Source organism: Siphateles boraxobius, unplaced genomic scaffold (assembly GCF_051911475.1).
Source record: "Siphateles boraxobius isolate OS27281-9 unplaced genomic scaffold, OSU_SipBor_1 9, whole genome shotgun sequence".
NCBI lineage: Eukaryota > Metazoa > Chordata > Actinopteri > Cypriniformes > Leuciscidae > Siphateles > Siphateles boraxobius.
The window spans coordinates 31,803,184-31,818,921 of NW_027509219.1; the positions used below are offsets into that span (position 1 = coordinate 31,803,184).

General features: G+C 39.9%; 1 protein-coding gene across 4 annotated transcripts in view; it reads right to left on the bottom strand.

The window, feature by feature from the left end:
- The window catches only part of plxnb3 (plexin B3), an 89,672-nt gene that overhangs the window by 31,904 nt on the left and 42,030 nt on the right, over positions 1–15,738 (bottom strand). For 3 of the 4 annotated variants that reach the window (XM_077223911.1, XM_077223909.1, XM_077223910.1), the window contains 5 exons: positions 7,877–8,996; positions 4,680–4,859; positions 2,496–2,624; positions 2,070–2,170; positions 923–1,055 (listed from right to left, as the gene is read on the bottom strand). In XM_077223911.1, coding sequence (XP_077080026.1) covers positions 923–1,055; positions 2,070–2,170; positions 2,496–2,624; positions 4,680–4,859; positions 7,877–8,980 — 1,647 coding nt within the window. In that variant the 5' untranslated portion in view covers positions 8,981–8,996. The remainder of the gene's footprint in view (positions 1–922; positions 1,056–2,069; positions 2,171–2,495; positions 2,625–4,679; positions 4,860–7,876; positions 8,997–15,738) is intronic. The other variant, XM_077223912.1, reaches the window with a different exon arrangement.

Sequence of the window (15,738 nt, forward strand, 5' to 3'; positions counted from 1 at the left end):
TACTTTTGTTTGGATGCTGGTGCAAAGTTTTCAGGCTATGTAATCGTCTGAGAATACTGCATAACTAACCAGTCAGAACTGCTCCTGACCCCTTACAAAAATTTTATTGTGCAACTGAAGACCTCGAGCGCAGCTTTCTGTCTTGTATTGAAGCATTTACTGCTGAAGTAAGAGGTTTTTTTATTAAATAAATAAAAACTTTAGTCAATAGGTTTTAGTTTACATCACAGTTATGAACATGATTTGTAACTTGCTATTCGTAGATAGAGGCAGTGAGTCACATGAACCTTCAGATATCATTCTAATAGCTGATTTGCTCCTCAGAAACATTTCTAACTATTTTCAATGTTGAAAACAGTTGTGCTGCCTAATATTTTTTTGAAAACCATGACATTTTTACAGGATTCTTTGATGAATATAAAGTTCAAGAGAACAGTTAGTATAAGTACTGTATATAGTATAAGTACTATATACAGTATATATATATATATATATATATATATATATATATACACACACACACACACACACACGTATACAGTATTTATATATAAATATATATCAAGATGTGACAAATATTCAGTGAGAACAACACTATCCACAACAAAGGCAAAAATGCTCTAATGAGGCACAATATATTTAAAATACTGTTATGAGATTTAAAACAATGAGATTTCACCATAAACCCAAGTGTATTTTCTATATTGAAGCCTTTTTCAGAATAAAAAAACTGATTAAAATGGAAGAGACAGCTTTAATTGCTTTCTGCGATCACATCATGGCCGGTTAGCCACAGTGTTACATGTCGGTCAGGGAGTCAATTCCTGTCTAAGTGGGCGTTTCTTGGCTAAAATAGGCTGCAATGAAGACCACACAGACTAAAATGTGACAGTGGAGAGTGGGAGGTGATCTGGGAATGTACCCGTGTCTGTTCTTCTCTGCTTTGGATGGAGGGTTGTAGACTCTCTATAGACACACACTGGCGCTCATGACCGTAACTCCAGATCCAGTGGTGCAGCTGGGCATGCCGTGCGCAATCCATCTTCCGCGTGCATCTAATACACACACACACAAGCACACACAATGAGATAAGGGTCTGTTGAGAGTTGCAGCTAAATTGAATAAACTGAAGAGTCCTCTCAGAGATTAGATTTTTTAAAAATAAAACACAAAAATGACCCGCACCCCTCATGTAGTTCAGACACAATTATTTTGTCACAATATCTGATCTTCTGTTTCTTATTTAACAAAAATGGATTGTGATTTATGATGTCAAGCTCCAAAACAAAACTTTTAAAATACAAAAAAATTCCTTCTAAAGAAATACGATAGCTTTGTGTGAGAACAGACGATATTCCCTGAAAACTTGCCTGATCACGATAAGATGAGAGGATGGTTATTTGTGAATTACTTAAACGTTGGTCTGTTCCTCACAAAAAGTTTGCATAAGACTTGGAATATAGCACACAAGTTGCATAGACTAGTATCATGGAGATGTTTTGGAATTGTTTTAGGCACTTTGGTTCTCATTGCAGTATGAGTTTCACATGATCCTTCAGAAATCATTCTAATTTTCTAATTTGCTGCTCAAGAAACATGTTTTATTATAAATGTTAAAAGCAGTTGTGTTGCTTAATATTTGTGGAAACCGTGATACTTTTTTTTCAGGATTCTTTGATAAATAGAATGTTCAAAAGAACAGCATTTACTTGCAATAGATTTTTTTGTATTCACTGTCACTATTTATTTCTTCCAAAAAAACGTCCTTCTTACTGACCTCAAACTTTTAAATGGTAATTTAGTATTAAGTCTGATAATGATCCCTAGAATAATCCCTGTACAAAAAGGGTTGCATAAACAGCCCAAAACAGTTGAACTGGTAACACAACTGCAGTTCTGTGGAAGCAGAAGTCGTTGAAGAAATTATAAATATCAAAAATGATCTATGGAAATGATCATCATATGATTAAATGTGCTGTTTATGTAAAAGAAGAGGTGCGGCCTGATGGGAAGGGAGTGTTGAAAGAGCAGGCAGTGATGTGTAACAGTAATCAGGTGAGCTCAAGTACCTGCCCTCCAGCGAACACCAGCCGCAGTAGGGATCTCGATTAGACAGACAGGAGTGGCAGTCTAAATGCTTCTCACACTGAGCTACATGGAGCTTTGTAACCTGAAACACACATACACACAAACACACACACACACACAAATCAGAGGCCCTGAGCACCGTTCTTGCAAACTGATAAAATTCAAAAGAACGCAACTTTTGCATGAGAGAACAGTGTAAAAAAGAATCTCCCATTCTGATTGGCTGCCAAGACGATTCCACTGGCAATTACTCGACAATGCAAGAAACAAAATCTTGAGAAAAAAATCTGTCATTCAAATGATGTTTGTCAAAGTAAACGTGTAATCTCTCCTTTGAGAGCATGCATGTAACAGATGCTGTTTGTTTCAGTTGCTGGCAGTTGAAAGAAGCCGTTTGTCTCTCATACCTTTCTTTCAGTCAATACGTAAACGTTCTGATTGGTGGAGTCCAACAGCAGGTCAGCATTTATAGGACTCTCTGCATCCACCTCCACAGTCTCATATTTGGTACCGGTACCATTTGCATGCAGGAACACCTGCAAAAAAATAAAGGCACATGAAGTCTGATTGCTTATAAAAGTAATAGCACAACTTTCAACAACTAGCCACGTGATTTAAAGTCATTTAAAGTCAATTCTTATTTTTAATGGAATATTGCAGTAAATGATTTATCAGAGCACATCAATGATGATTCAATGATCCAATCAATTCCCGATAGACAAACTCAAGTTCTGCCCTTAATTTTTCTTGTTTGAGAAGCAGTTTCACTGTTATATGTCACAATACAGAAGAAACGACTATTGCAATTTTCATTTCATGCCGACTTTAAAGAATCATGTCTGTAGGACAAATGCTGCATGGCGAATTATGTGCTAAAGTTGAATGCTTACAATTAGTTTTATTCAAAAGTATGAACAAAGGCATACACGTGCATATACAGAAGACGCACACATTGGCCACAAAGCTCAGGCGAATTGCAATCTCAGCAGGCCGGTGTGTTTTTCACCATCTTGTAGGCAGGAGAAATGATACCGTGGGCTGTCTTTGAGAAGTTTTGCCTGAGGAGATATTTGGGCGGTAAACAAGCTGCTGTTTCAGGGTTTCGCTGTTAATATTTCATATAGCACCGGAGGGGATCGAGGGATGAAAAACTCCAAGCGCCGCTGCCACCACCCCTATCAGCCGACCCAGAGCGCACCGCATGTGACCGGCTCCCCTGAGATCGGTTATCCCCAAGGCGCTAACAATAAGCATTCAGAACATGTCCTCTCATGCTGATGAGGCAGCCACTCGCATTCAGACACACACACACACCCTTCTATATGCACACACAATCACACCAGCTTCAGGCCAGACTGGGCCAACCACGAGTTGTAAATACCCCACATTCTCAATTGAAAGTGGGCAAAATTGGCAGATCAAAACATATGCCCCTAAAAACAAACAAAAAAATACACCGTGATGCAGAAAACTGAGTTTATTTCCCAAGACTGAATGAATATGTTGCACGAGGATCTTCTGCCTGAAGGATTCTTGAAGGAATAGTTAATCCAAAAAATTAAAGATTTGATCGTAATTTACTCATTCTCTTGCACTTAATTTCAGGTCTTCTGAAGACTATAGTTATTAAAGTTCAATGCAACTTCAATGCCATTTCAGAGCTTCGCCAGAAGGTAAGATTTTCAGTGAAAAACGTAGCTCCTTTTTAATCTAGTTGAAATATAAAGCATAAGTTGTACAGACCTCTTTTATGGGGCTTGAAAGGTCTGTCGTACAGAAAACCTCTGTGTGAAGATTCTTCAAAATGTTGTTGTGTTCCACAGAAGAAAGTAATACAGGCTTTGGAACAATGCTTTTTGGGTAATTGGAACCAAATCCTAGCGTGCCAAGAATAAGAGTTGCTCATCATGCATTTCTTTTCACCTTCCATGACTCATGAATTAATTCTACACTGTTCCACCTCTAAGAGCGCAGGAGCTTAAGACATGCATGCACTCTCTTGTCCAGCAGCTAAACACCAAACGCAACAGTTCAAGCTAAGTTTATATCTTGTGTTTTTCTGCTTTGAAAGGTAATCTTTAAATACATTGTCTCAATTCTAGTGGCCTTCAACTGTAGGCCTCATATAAAGGATACAAAAGTGTCCACTTTACAATGCATACCAAAACCTGTTTCTCATCCAATTTTTGCAGCAAGGACATAGCCTTGCTGGACATAGCAAGGACATACCCTCCCAAACTTTATCCTGATAAATAATGTAACCCACACTAGCTGAACTCTGACTGAACCAACCGATTTTAATAACATAATATTACCATGCTGTAGGCTGGAATGCTCATTACTGGCAAGTTTGTGCTTAATGACAGATTATGATTACTCCATGTGTTTGCTTTTCAATGAAAAAGTATTTTCTTTAATGACGGGAAACAGTCTTTAAAATGCAGTTGTTCATGCTGATTTTTCCCATTATGCTTCAGTGATTTGTGGTTTGTGCTGCTAACACAAAATTGCTGGTTTAGTTCCACTAAAACGTGATACAAGATGAAAAATAGCATGTTATATGGCCAGTAATAAATAGCAGTGAGTCATACCTTGTGTAGCTTCCCGCTTTTGTCTCCTAGCAGGACTATGGTGTGGCCGACCTCAGTTGCGGTGGTGACGGCAGTGATAGGAGGAGTCCAGGTGAAAGCAGCCGTGGCCTCGAGAGCAATGGCACTGGCGATGGGACTGGGCGTGTGTTCACCTCCGCATGGGTATTCAGTCAGAGAGTCCTGCACGACCCAGAAACATTAATTTACCTACATCCATCACCAAAATATGTTAATCATAACAGCAGATGGCAGTGAAGTTATTAGGAATGGGAATATTTGGGAATTCAACAGTTTTTCTCTCTGTCGCTGGCTCTCATTACATTAAATTCAGGCGGCAGACTCACAATTTGGCAAAAACAAGATTTTTTGGCACTTTCGATTCAATAGTGGTTCAGCAATGGTGCATGAAAACACTGTCAGTACGGTTTTAGCACGGTGCTCTGTCTGCGTTAGTGGAAGAATGCAGGCTGTAAACGGAGCCAAATGTCATGAAGACCATTCAGTTCCGGAATATTTATACACATCACTTCTAAATAAGAACCCATTCTCGATTCAGACCCATAAACTGATTATACGCCACTGCTGACAACTTTATTTAGTACACAGAGGACTCTCTGTGACAGTAGGCAGAGGAATTTCTGCCTACCTTTATTGACAGTGACAGTAGGAAAGAAACTATTGAGATAGAAACTACTGCAGTGTTTTTTCATTAAAACATCCCTACTAGTTAAGGTAGGGATTTAAATGCTTATGCTTGAAATCATTAAATAGTTTAGTGACTATATTTAATTTAATAGATGGGTTTGACTGTATAGTGAAGGGAAAAGCTGACAGCAAGATGCTTAAATACAAAAGTTGAGGTTTTTTTCATAGTTTTAATGATTTACTATTATTATACTAAGATGTGGAACATAATAATAATAATAATAATAATAATAATAATAATAATAATAATAAGTAGGTATGTCCAAACATTTGACTGGTAGTTTACATGAATTGGCATGCAAGTTTGTAATATATGCAACTTGGCTGTACTTTGAATTCAGTCAATGATATACAAACAGTTTAGGAATTAATGAATGTTAAATGTTTTTGAAATAATGAGGTTCGGGCTAATCACACAGACAGACAGCTGTGTGCCCACATGCTTACAATACTGAGACAAGAACCCTGAGCAGCAACATTATAAACAATTAATATCCAAAATGCAAGAAGAATATTAAGTCTGAGCTCTAAAAACTGGGTAAGTACAAAGTTTCCAAAGTCAAATTTTAACATTTAGATAGTGCCAGAAACATCCTGTCCTTGCCATGTGCATAAAAATCAATACTAAAAAAGCTCAGCTGCTTTTTTAATGATGTCTGTCAAACACAACCCATCATCTATCCATTGCTGGGAGTGATTTTTAGATGCACTCACTGGAGCCAGCCATGGGTCTGTGTGTCCTGACCTAATGCTATTCTAGAATTGCAGCTGTCAGTGGACGGACGGACACAATACCTCAGCTAACAGGCCAAGCGGAGTGGCCACACGGGACAGTGGAACGGTGGCACGCAATTGAAGTCAAAGGAGGTCAAATACAGGAACACCAAACGCACCTACTGCTTTGAAACAAGATAATAGCAGCCATACTGCAATTCTTCCCATGAATTATTGAGATGGCAATAACTGTTAAAATTGCAACATGAACATAATGAACAAAGTTAAAATGAAATAATAACTAACCCCATTTACTTTTTTATAACCCTTCCTGGACATAGTGTACAAAAGGAGAACCATCTTATTCCCATGCAATTTCTTTCTATTTAAAGTCGGTAGTTTCTATGCATTGCTGTACTATCTTTATAATTTCTACCATCTTTAAAGACACACAGGTTTGACGATAAGTGTTTAAATTATTATGCACATGGTGACTTTTTCCAAAATTGATTTGATGATATAATAATATTAGCAATTGCAGATTTTAGCTGACTAGCAGACAGAAGTCATATATTAGACATTCTAGTGAACTGTACAGCCCAAATGTGGTGACATTATTATTTCTTTGAGGTCATCGGTTCAGTGGGCTTCTGTGGGTGTTGGTCACTGGGCCAGTGAGCTCAGAGAGGATGTGGGTCAGCGAAACTCAAACCAGCTGCAGCGTTAAGCTGGATTTAACCACCTCCCAGAGGCTACACACATACACACTACTCCTTTTTATTCCCAAGCTCATACTAATACACACTACCCCCTTCAACACAGCAAGAGACACATGAATTGAACATTAACCATTCTCCATTAGTCTCCATATCTAATTTTCTCCTAACAAAACCTCTTTAGATTTCGCTCTTAGAGACTCTCCAGTACCCATTTGTCACACTTAAAACAAACCATAAACTACACAAACCACTGTATACCCAAAATAACAGTTCACAAACTAACTTGTTTTGTTACGCTAAATGGCCATTACATTACGGTTGCAAAAACTAAAGATCGAAATATCTCTGAAATTCACAGAGCAGAGAATAAGAATCACCCCATTAACATGCAGAAATTTGGGAGATACCGCTGCATTTGTTATGCTGTGCGGATTAGCATTGGCGCAGGCAGCTGGACGCTAATCTGTGTCAGCACTGAGGCAGCTGCCACTCGCTCAGACTTACACCCGTCGCAAAAAAGCTCCAGCTGACCCTGATCTGTCGCCAAGAAACCACACGCCATGCTGTCTTACACGACCCGGCTAATGGGCCGATATCTTGTGGCTTTCCCTAGCTGTATATTCCTACTTATCGCTCTTTAGCTGCGGATTTACCCCTCATTAAAAGCCGCTACATTCATGGAACCACTCCCTTCGTCTGCTAGTAGAAAGTATTTTGAAGCTATGCTGAGGTAGGCGGGTACAACTGTCAGAGATTGGCAAAATAAGCGGATACCTAATTGCATGCTACCACAAAAACACAGCCTACACCACTATCTTATTGACTAATGTTTAAATTAAGCCGTTATTTGGAGGGGTCTAAAGCGGAACTGATTTTGAATGGTGGATGGGGTGTAGGGAACTAGAGCCTGGAAAAAAAAAACTGGCAAAGAGCAAAATTTCAATTTTGTTGGATCAGTTGGCAGAGTCATCAAGGGCCCTTTGAGAACAACATGATGAATTTCAGGGGGTTGTAATCCTATTTGAGGTATGACTGCAAAAACCCAGGCCAACAACTTACCTGCGGGAGCTTCAGACAACTGGAGGACACTTCGTACTCAATGTACGCCTTCTCCTTGTTATTGCCGTCTTTGCCCTCCTGTGTGTAACAAAGTAGCTGTGCGCCATGCAGGGCTTTATCCAGCTTCTCCACCATGTACACACAAAGAGCCGACCTGTCTGTGGGTGTGGGAGTCGACGCTTGTCCCATAGCCATGGCCACAAACAGCGCAGGTTTCTCATGGTGTGTGCCAAGCACGGCCGCCTGTGCCAGATTGTATCCTCCACCGCAGGAAAGCGGCACCTCCACATAAGAGTAAAAGTTGGGGTCGCCTGCACAGAGTCTCGAAACGTATGTCCGATACTCTCGTTTGCCCCACACGTCGCGGCGAGAGAACACAAAGTAGACATAGTTGTTGTGGTGGAGTGCTTTCACAAAGTGGTTGTTGTATTCGGAGTAGCTACCAACGACCAACTTTCCAAGTTCTTCGTGAGAGAATGCTGGTGCAGAATGACGGGCAACTGGAGCCAAGCGCCGCATCGTGATTGGTGGGATCCCACCAGGTCCTTTGCTGGTGTAGCCCCGTCCAACGACCATAAGCAGAACACCTTTCTGCTCCACCACCACCCCAACAGTGGACACTCGAGGGTCATTGGCCGCCACATACTGTGTGTCCACAGGGTTGTCAGTCTTGTACAGCACCTGAGAGACGTTGTCCAAGTTTCGCTTCTCACAGATGCCCTGCAGGACAGTCCCACACACAATCAGGCTGAGTGGATACCCTCCTTTGACCTCTTCCAGTAACAGAAGCTTGTTGGCGTTGTCTGTGGTTTCCGCCTGGGTGCAATCATTGGGGTCAATGGGTGGTAGGCAGTCTGGGCTGTCTAGTTTAGGCCCTGTTTTGCCCCAAGAGAGCAGCTGCAGCTCTGGGGAAAGGTGATAGAGCACATTTACCGCACCCACGTAGACATGGCCAGTGTGGTTGTCGAGCAAGAGGTGATTGAGGCGGGAGCCATTGAGGGAGATGAATGTAGGGGGGCTTTGAAGATGACTGGGGACCAGAGGCATTACCAGAGGCCACCACAAGATGGCGAGGAGCAGCAACAGGGGAGCAGCAGCTGGCATGGCACCCCCTCACCTGCTGAAAAGAGATAGAGATCAAAAAGAAAAAGAGAGGGAGGCAGTTGAAAAGCAGCGTGCATGAAGAAAGATAATTTAGAATGGATGGAAAGGTCAGGAACGTAAACAACAGGTTCGTCAGAAATGCAAAGTCAGAAAAGTGAAGGCAGTGTGCATGAAGAGATTTATGGGAAGGATGTGAAGATACGGGGAAAGACAGTAAGGAAGAGGGGCATGGAAAGTTGAGCAACACATGAAAAGGAAGGAAGAGAGTCAGAAGGCAAAGCAAGATAGTCAGTGTTAGCGGAAACCAGAGAGAGGAGGTGATTCAGATAGGGATTGGGAGAGAAAAATAAAGATAGAGAAATAAAGGGAGAGAGAGAGAGAAGACAAATGTTAAGTTAACAGAAAAACACCACAAAGAATACCTACTGCCGCACATCACCATGCAGCACAAAGACTACAGGCTTCAAATACATTATTTTGTTCATCAAAGTCCTGCCACCTTCACACAGGCAGTGAAGGATGCTTGAGTGAGACTGCCAGGCTTTGGTCCAGTGCAATAAAAGACCACGAAACATGCAATAATACTGGAGTTAACTTCAGAAAAGTCAGAAAAGCCAACGTACGAGTGGCAAACGCAGGAACGGCGGCTGATAAAATGTACCAAAGCTTGCCAGACGTGGGCTCCTGTTATTATTAAAATCCTTTGCTGGTGTTTGTGTCGGTCTCTGGGTGTCTGACTCACTGTTTACTGGCCGATACTGACTGCCGCAAGATGAGATGAGAATGACTAGTGTTCCTCGGAATTATCAAGATTAGAAACAGAGGGAAGGAAAGGAAAAAGAGAGAGAAAGAGAGAGAGAGAGAGAGAGTGTGTGTGTGTGTGTGTGTGTGTGTGTGTGAGAAAATATGAGAGCGCTGATAAAAAGTAAAATGGAGATGTGAAGAAGTTAGGTGCTAAATTATGCATGATGCCTGTAGCTGTTGCATTTCTGGTTTTACTGATGAAATCATGAAACCAAGAATACAGACACCGCTTTAATCAACCACTCGAAAGACACGAGCATCAGTGGTTACATTCAGTCATCAACCTTTGAACAAAACAGAGAAAATAAAGAATCATCTGATGCAATAAAAACTAGATTTTTCTAAAGAAAATGTGTGGTGCCTCCCATGCAGAACTCAATACCATGATGCTAGATTATTGCATGTGGTTGCCAGGGTGTAGCTATACTGTTGCTGATGTGTTCGGGTGGTTGCCAACATGTTCTGAGTGGTTTTAAGCACAATATTATATAGATGCTATGTGATGTTCTGGGTGGTTGCCATGAAGTTGCTAGGATGTTGTGTGTAGTGGTCAACCGACATATAACCAAGGCGATATATCAGCCGATATTTGTCAATTTTTAAATATAGGCATCATCCAATAAGTTTTTTTTGTTTGGTCGATGTGTCGGAATCAGGACTTTTATTTTGATGGCGATGAGAACGCCATCACCTGAGCACACAGCGCTCCCATTCACACACAGTTAAGGTCTCTGTAAGTCTAATACGAAGAAAGGAAATGTTATACAAAGAAGTATTATAGCATTTGTTTTTTATATTATTAGTAATAGAAAGTCAAACATTATAATACTTTCTCATTTAATGTCAGCATTCAGCATATTCACATTTATATAATTTTAAAAAGTCTTTGAATATAATTTCACAAACCTTGCAAACTTTAAATCCTTGATTTCAAACTATGCTGCAATACATTCAGTTGCCCACTATGTCATATTTATATCATTTTCACGCTGCGTTTCCCTTACCCTTCAAATTGTGCAAATTGAAATTGCAAATTGAAAAATATGCCCAATGGAAACATGATCTTGAGACAGAGTTCTTTACTAAACTAAAAAAAAAGACCTTGGAGCAGTTAGGAGGGAGTAACACCCAGAATTATGTAGCCGCTCCCAAATTTAAGGGGCTTTCCTTGCCATTAATGATTGGAGAACACACCTACGTCTCCTTCGATTAAAAATCATGGCTAGTGCAGTAGCTGCGATATACTTAAACCTACTAACATCCATTGCCATGATTTTGGAATGACTTATTGCAAAAGGACAAAAAATACGTTTTAGTCTCATAACATCAGTTAATGGAAATTACATCATTTCGCAATAGTTTTTTATCGACATTTATAAAATATTGTAAAAGGTTTGTGCATATCTGTAATGGAAACAAGGCTATTGTCTCTTGTATGTAAAGTGCATACAAGTGCATTCCCAGTGCAAACAAACTAACCAGATTACTGAGTGCCCTGCTGGTTACAGTGTTTACCTCCTTTTTATTCATATTTTAACAATTTTTTTATTTGTGAAAAAATACTGGTTTTCTGATCTCAGGTGGTTGTAGCTAGCTTAACTTGGTGTAACCAGTCAGCAAACGGGTTTCCCAGCCTGGCCAGCTGAAAAGTGCCCATATCTCCACTAAAACCTCCACGAAAACTAAATTGTACTGCACAGCACACCTTTCCTCAACAAGCCACACAATTTGAGCCATCATGTCTGTAAGGCAAGCATTGAGAGACGTTGCATGCCGAGGTGTAATACTTAGGGTTAGGAGTTTGTTCAAATCCCTCGCATCTCAAATATCAGCAATAGTAATAGTTAGCCTTGCCTGCAAGTCAAGTCTAGAGAGAGGCTTGACTAATTTCTGCAAGTACGCCAAACACGATTCCATTTTTGAAGGAGAAAAAGTATCAGAGGACACTGAGTATCTGAGAAAGTTATAGGAAAAGAAAGATTCATCTTTAATTCATATCACAGCAGCCAAGAAGTCTTGAGGGCCTAGTATATGAGAGATGAAGAGAAAGAGCAAAGGAGAGGAGGGAAGGAGGGGGGAATTCCAGAGAAGCTGGAATCTATCAGTATGCATAACATTTTACCTCGTCTCCACCTTCAAAGGGATGGTGGGTAAGAAAAGGACAGTTTGACATGCTGGCGAGATTAGCCACTTCTTTTCAGTTAGGCTTTTGATTGGAGAGTTCATGCGTTCATGCATCACCTTGTTTATGAAGGCTGAAAGCTGAACATCGCTTTGTACGGTGTCTCTTGGCTACCTAGCTTAAGGACTCATGCTATCCACGTTTAATGAACATGATCAAAAGAAACGAGCTCAGAGAGCATACAGACCGCCAGCTGATTTTTCTTATCCTAAGTCATGACCTGTTTCGTTAAGGTCTTGCACAACAGGATCTGGAAAAGCTAAATGATGCTGACTTGCATTCAGAGTGGAAAAACACTTTGATAATAAGTTGTCATGCTTTTGATATTCTGCAGTCAGCAAAAAAAATTCTACAGCACTTTTTAAGTGGTCATACCATGAAAATTTAAATTTTCTTTGATCTTTTATTTAAAAAAAAAAAGTCCAGTATAGGCTCCGACACATTTTGATGTTAGGCAAATCAGAGAAGTTAGAAAAAAAATCATACATGTGTTAGAGCTTTTTCCAATTTTTTCAAGAAGTCATTTATTTTCTTCTAGAACTGCACATAACCAGCCAAGTTTAAAACTCTTATTTTAGCTTGTTTTTGCAGTTGTCAGAAACACATTAGCATGTATGCTACTGCAATTAAGCCATATTAGTTTACCTTTTTATATTTACCTCTAAATGCAGAATTCATCATGGCTATGATGTCACAACTATATTTACATTTATTTACATTCTCAATATTGAATGACAGTGTGAACAAAGTGACTGATTTATGACAACTGACTTATGCCCGCCAAACCACTTGAAAATTAAGAGATTTTGGGCACGATTTGCACTCCCCATGAAAAGGGGGTGTGGCCAGATCCGAGGCTTGTCGTAACTGACTTTTTGTCCAAAAAATAATAAATTTTGTGATGTCATTACTATTGTTTTACTGCTCCAGATCACATCGGAGCTTCCCCTATCCCAAATATCAAACGTTCGATATTTACGACTCTTGATCAGGCTTCCTCCGACGGGATACCTGCAATAGCCAATGAGAGCAACAAGCTCCACCAACCGGATGTTGCATAATTTACAGCTGAAACATGGCAGCCACAAACATGTAACGAAAGTGGAGGATTGAGAAAGAAGACTCTTTTCAGCCAAGATTTCAAGAGGATTATTATGTTAATAATAAGTGGAAACTGTCCTGATGTCTGTGGTCTCCTACGGTTTAAAAATCGGTTCTAAGATTTGAAAAAGTCTAGTGTGTCACAGGCCTAACACAGCATTTTAGGAATACATTCTAATTAGTTGATGTGTTGCCTAGGAATCTAATCCATGCCATTGCTAACACCATGCCATATTGTTTGAACTACAGGAACTCCTGTAAATCATAAGCGAGTTCATTTATACATAGCTGTCTTAAAGGTACAGTAGCGAAAACAGCCTGATAAATTCTTCGCTCAAAAAGAGGGTAAAAAAAGGTGATGAAATAACTGAACTATGACTGCTGTTTTTGCGCAAGCAACCTTGATTAAAATTATAAAGATTAAAAAAGGATATCATACTGATATTCAAATGACAATATGTAAATGCTACATGTGTCAGTCTTTAATGAATAAATCGTTGAGGCATTCACAGCCCTAGAGCGTCTAAATAGAGAGGGTGTGCCACCACCACCGAATCCTCACCGAAAATGTAACTGAGAGTAGCAAACAGAAGCAAAACAGAGACCGAGCGATTGAATCCCACCCAGTGTGCAACCATTCCTACACAGATCCACCTAACAGAGGCAGACAGGGTGAGAATGACACAGAACAAAAGTGTGCAAAAACTGAGAATGCAGGAGGTCTCTTATACTGTCAAAACAGGCAATTTCACAGCTTGAATTAGGTTGAGCTTTGCAGCATCAGCATTCATCTCCTTTTTTTTACTTAAATGGTAATAACTGTTTCGGGGCATCATGGGAGAGAGGGAGAACACACTCCCTATTCACTAAGAAAGAGGAATAGCTAATGCCTTTGTGAGGAGGAATGGAAAAAGAGCTTGGGATATATATTGGAGGCGAGCTCTTCCTTACACAAGCACACACAAAAGAACTGGGACTTGACAAAGGGTGAAAATAAATGGAGGTTGGTTTTGCACCATTGCATTGTAAAACCAGACCAATAGCTATTATGTTTCATGCATATCGCTAATAACAGCTTTTGCAACATGTAAACATGTTTTAAATAGAAGGTAGCAGAGTTTATCATTCCCGAAAGGTGCAACCAATTCGGGGAGAGTAATTTCGATTGCAGGCTGACCTTTGACCCTGGCTGGAAGCGCTTGTGCCGCCCATCCTCTTCTGTGCGTGTGTGTGTGTGTGTGTGTGTGTGTGTGTGTGTGTGTGTGTGTATGCGCGTTCCCAATCTCTGTAAACTTCCTCTCCTACACAGCAGCATATTAAAACAAAGCACATACTTGCTAGGTTGCTAAGCTCACTCAACACTTATTACCCCCAGAAACAGACACGGTTGTAATTAGAGCGTGCATGTGTGTCTAATTTCTTTGAAGAGTGCATAATACGCAAAACACAATATCAGACACAAAGCTTACACGTACACGCAATGCTTCCAGCCAGACACTTTCCACACATGAAAATACAAAAAACTGAAGGACATCACACAAAGCATCTAGCTGGCACATACAAAAAAAGTGAGTCTCTGTGTGTGTTAAAAAATAAGATATGCTTCAGAGTTCAAGACTCCTCCATGGGGGTGAGCCAACAGACAGACATGCGAACCCCACCCATGCTGTGTGCTTGCACTATCACAAGGAAGGAATCGCTTCAGCAGGCTTGACATGAGACAAAAACGTCTCTCCTAATTTAAAGCACACGGTCTGAACTGACAGAACAATATAGTCTGGCTACTGTTTTTAGGTTTAAGTGGCCGTAACCACCATAGACATTAAGGATGCAACTCAAAAGCATTCAGAAATGTTGATTGATCACTATTGACATTTAAATCACTTTGAAAATTTCTCAAAATTACCCCCCAAATCTGAGTACATGGTTACATCTTTCAAGCTTTAATGCAAAATTCTGCTTACAAGAAAATGCATGTAAATCCAAAAATACTGATTATTGCCCTTCTACCAAAAGCTTGATAAAATAAGCAAGTCATGAAATTTTAGCTTAATTGGATCACTTTTTCAAGGTGTGAACTTTCTAAGAAAAGATGTTTGAATCATATTAGCGTCTGTTCATGCCACACCAAGAGGGCGTAGGTCGGCTGAGCAGTCACAGCATGTGGGGGCAGAGAGATTTCAGTGGAAAGTAACCAGGAAATCTGATGTGACACAAAGTGTCTCGTTAAAACATCTCAGATAATTTAAAAGCACAGCGTCTAAATTCATAAAGCGATACAAGAACCAGCAGACAGTGAATTAAATTAAAGGGATGGTTCCCCCAAAAATGAAAATTCTGTCATCATTTACTAACCATCATGTCGTTCCAAACCTGTATGCCTTACTTTCTTTTGTGGAACACGATTTGGTCTCATTAGTTAATGTAGTAGTAGTAGTATTTGAGTTTATTGCCATATCAGCATCACTGGCTATTACATGGCAGATACATATTAAACATTTAACAATTAATATCATAAGTGTTAGTTAAAGTATTAATTAACATTAACTAACAATAATCAGTTCAGTACTTATTAATCAGTTAAAAAAAAACACCTGTTCATTGGTAATGTTAACTAATGTTAACAAATTAGGCAACACTTGATCCTGTTGGCTTTCATTGCATTGGACTA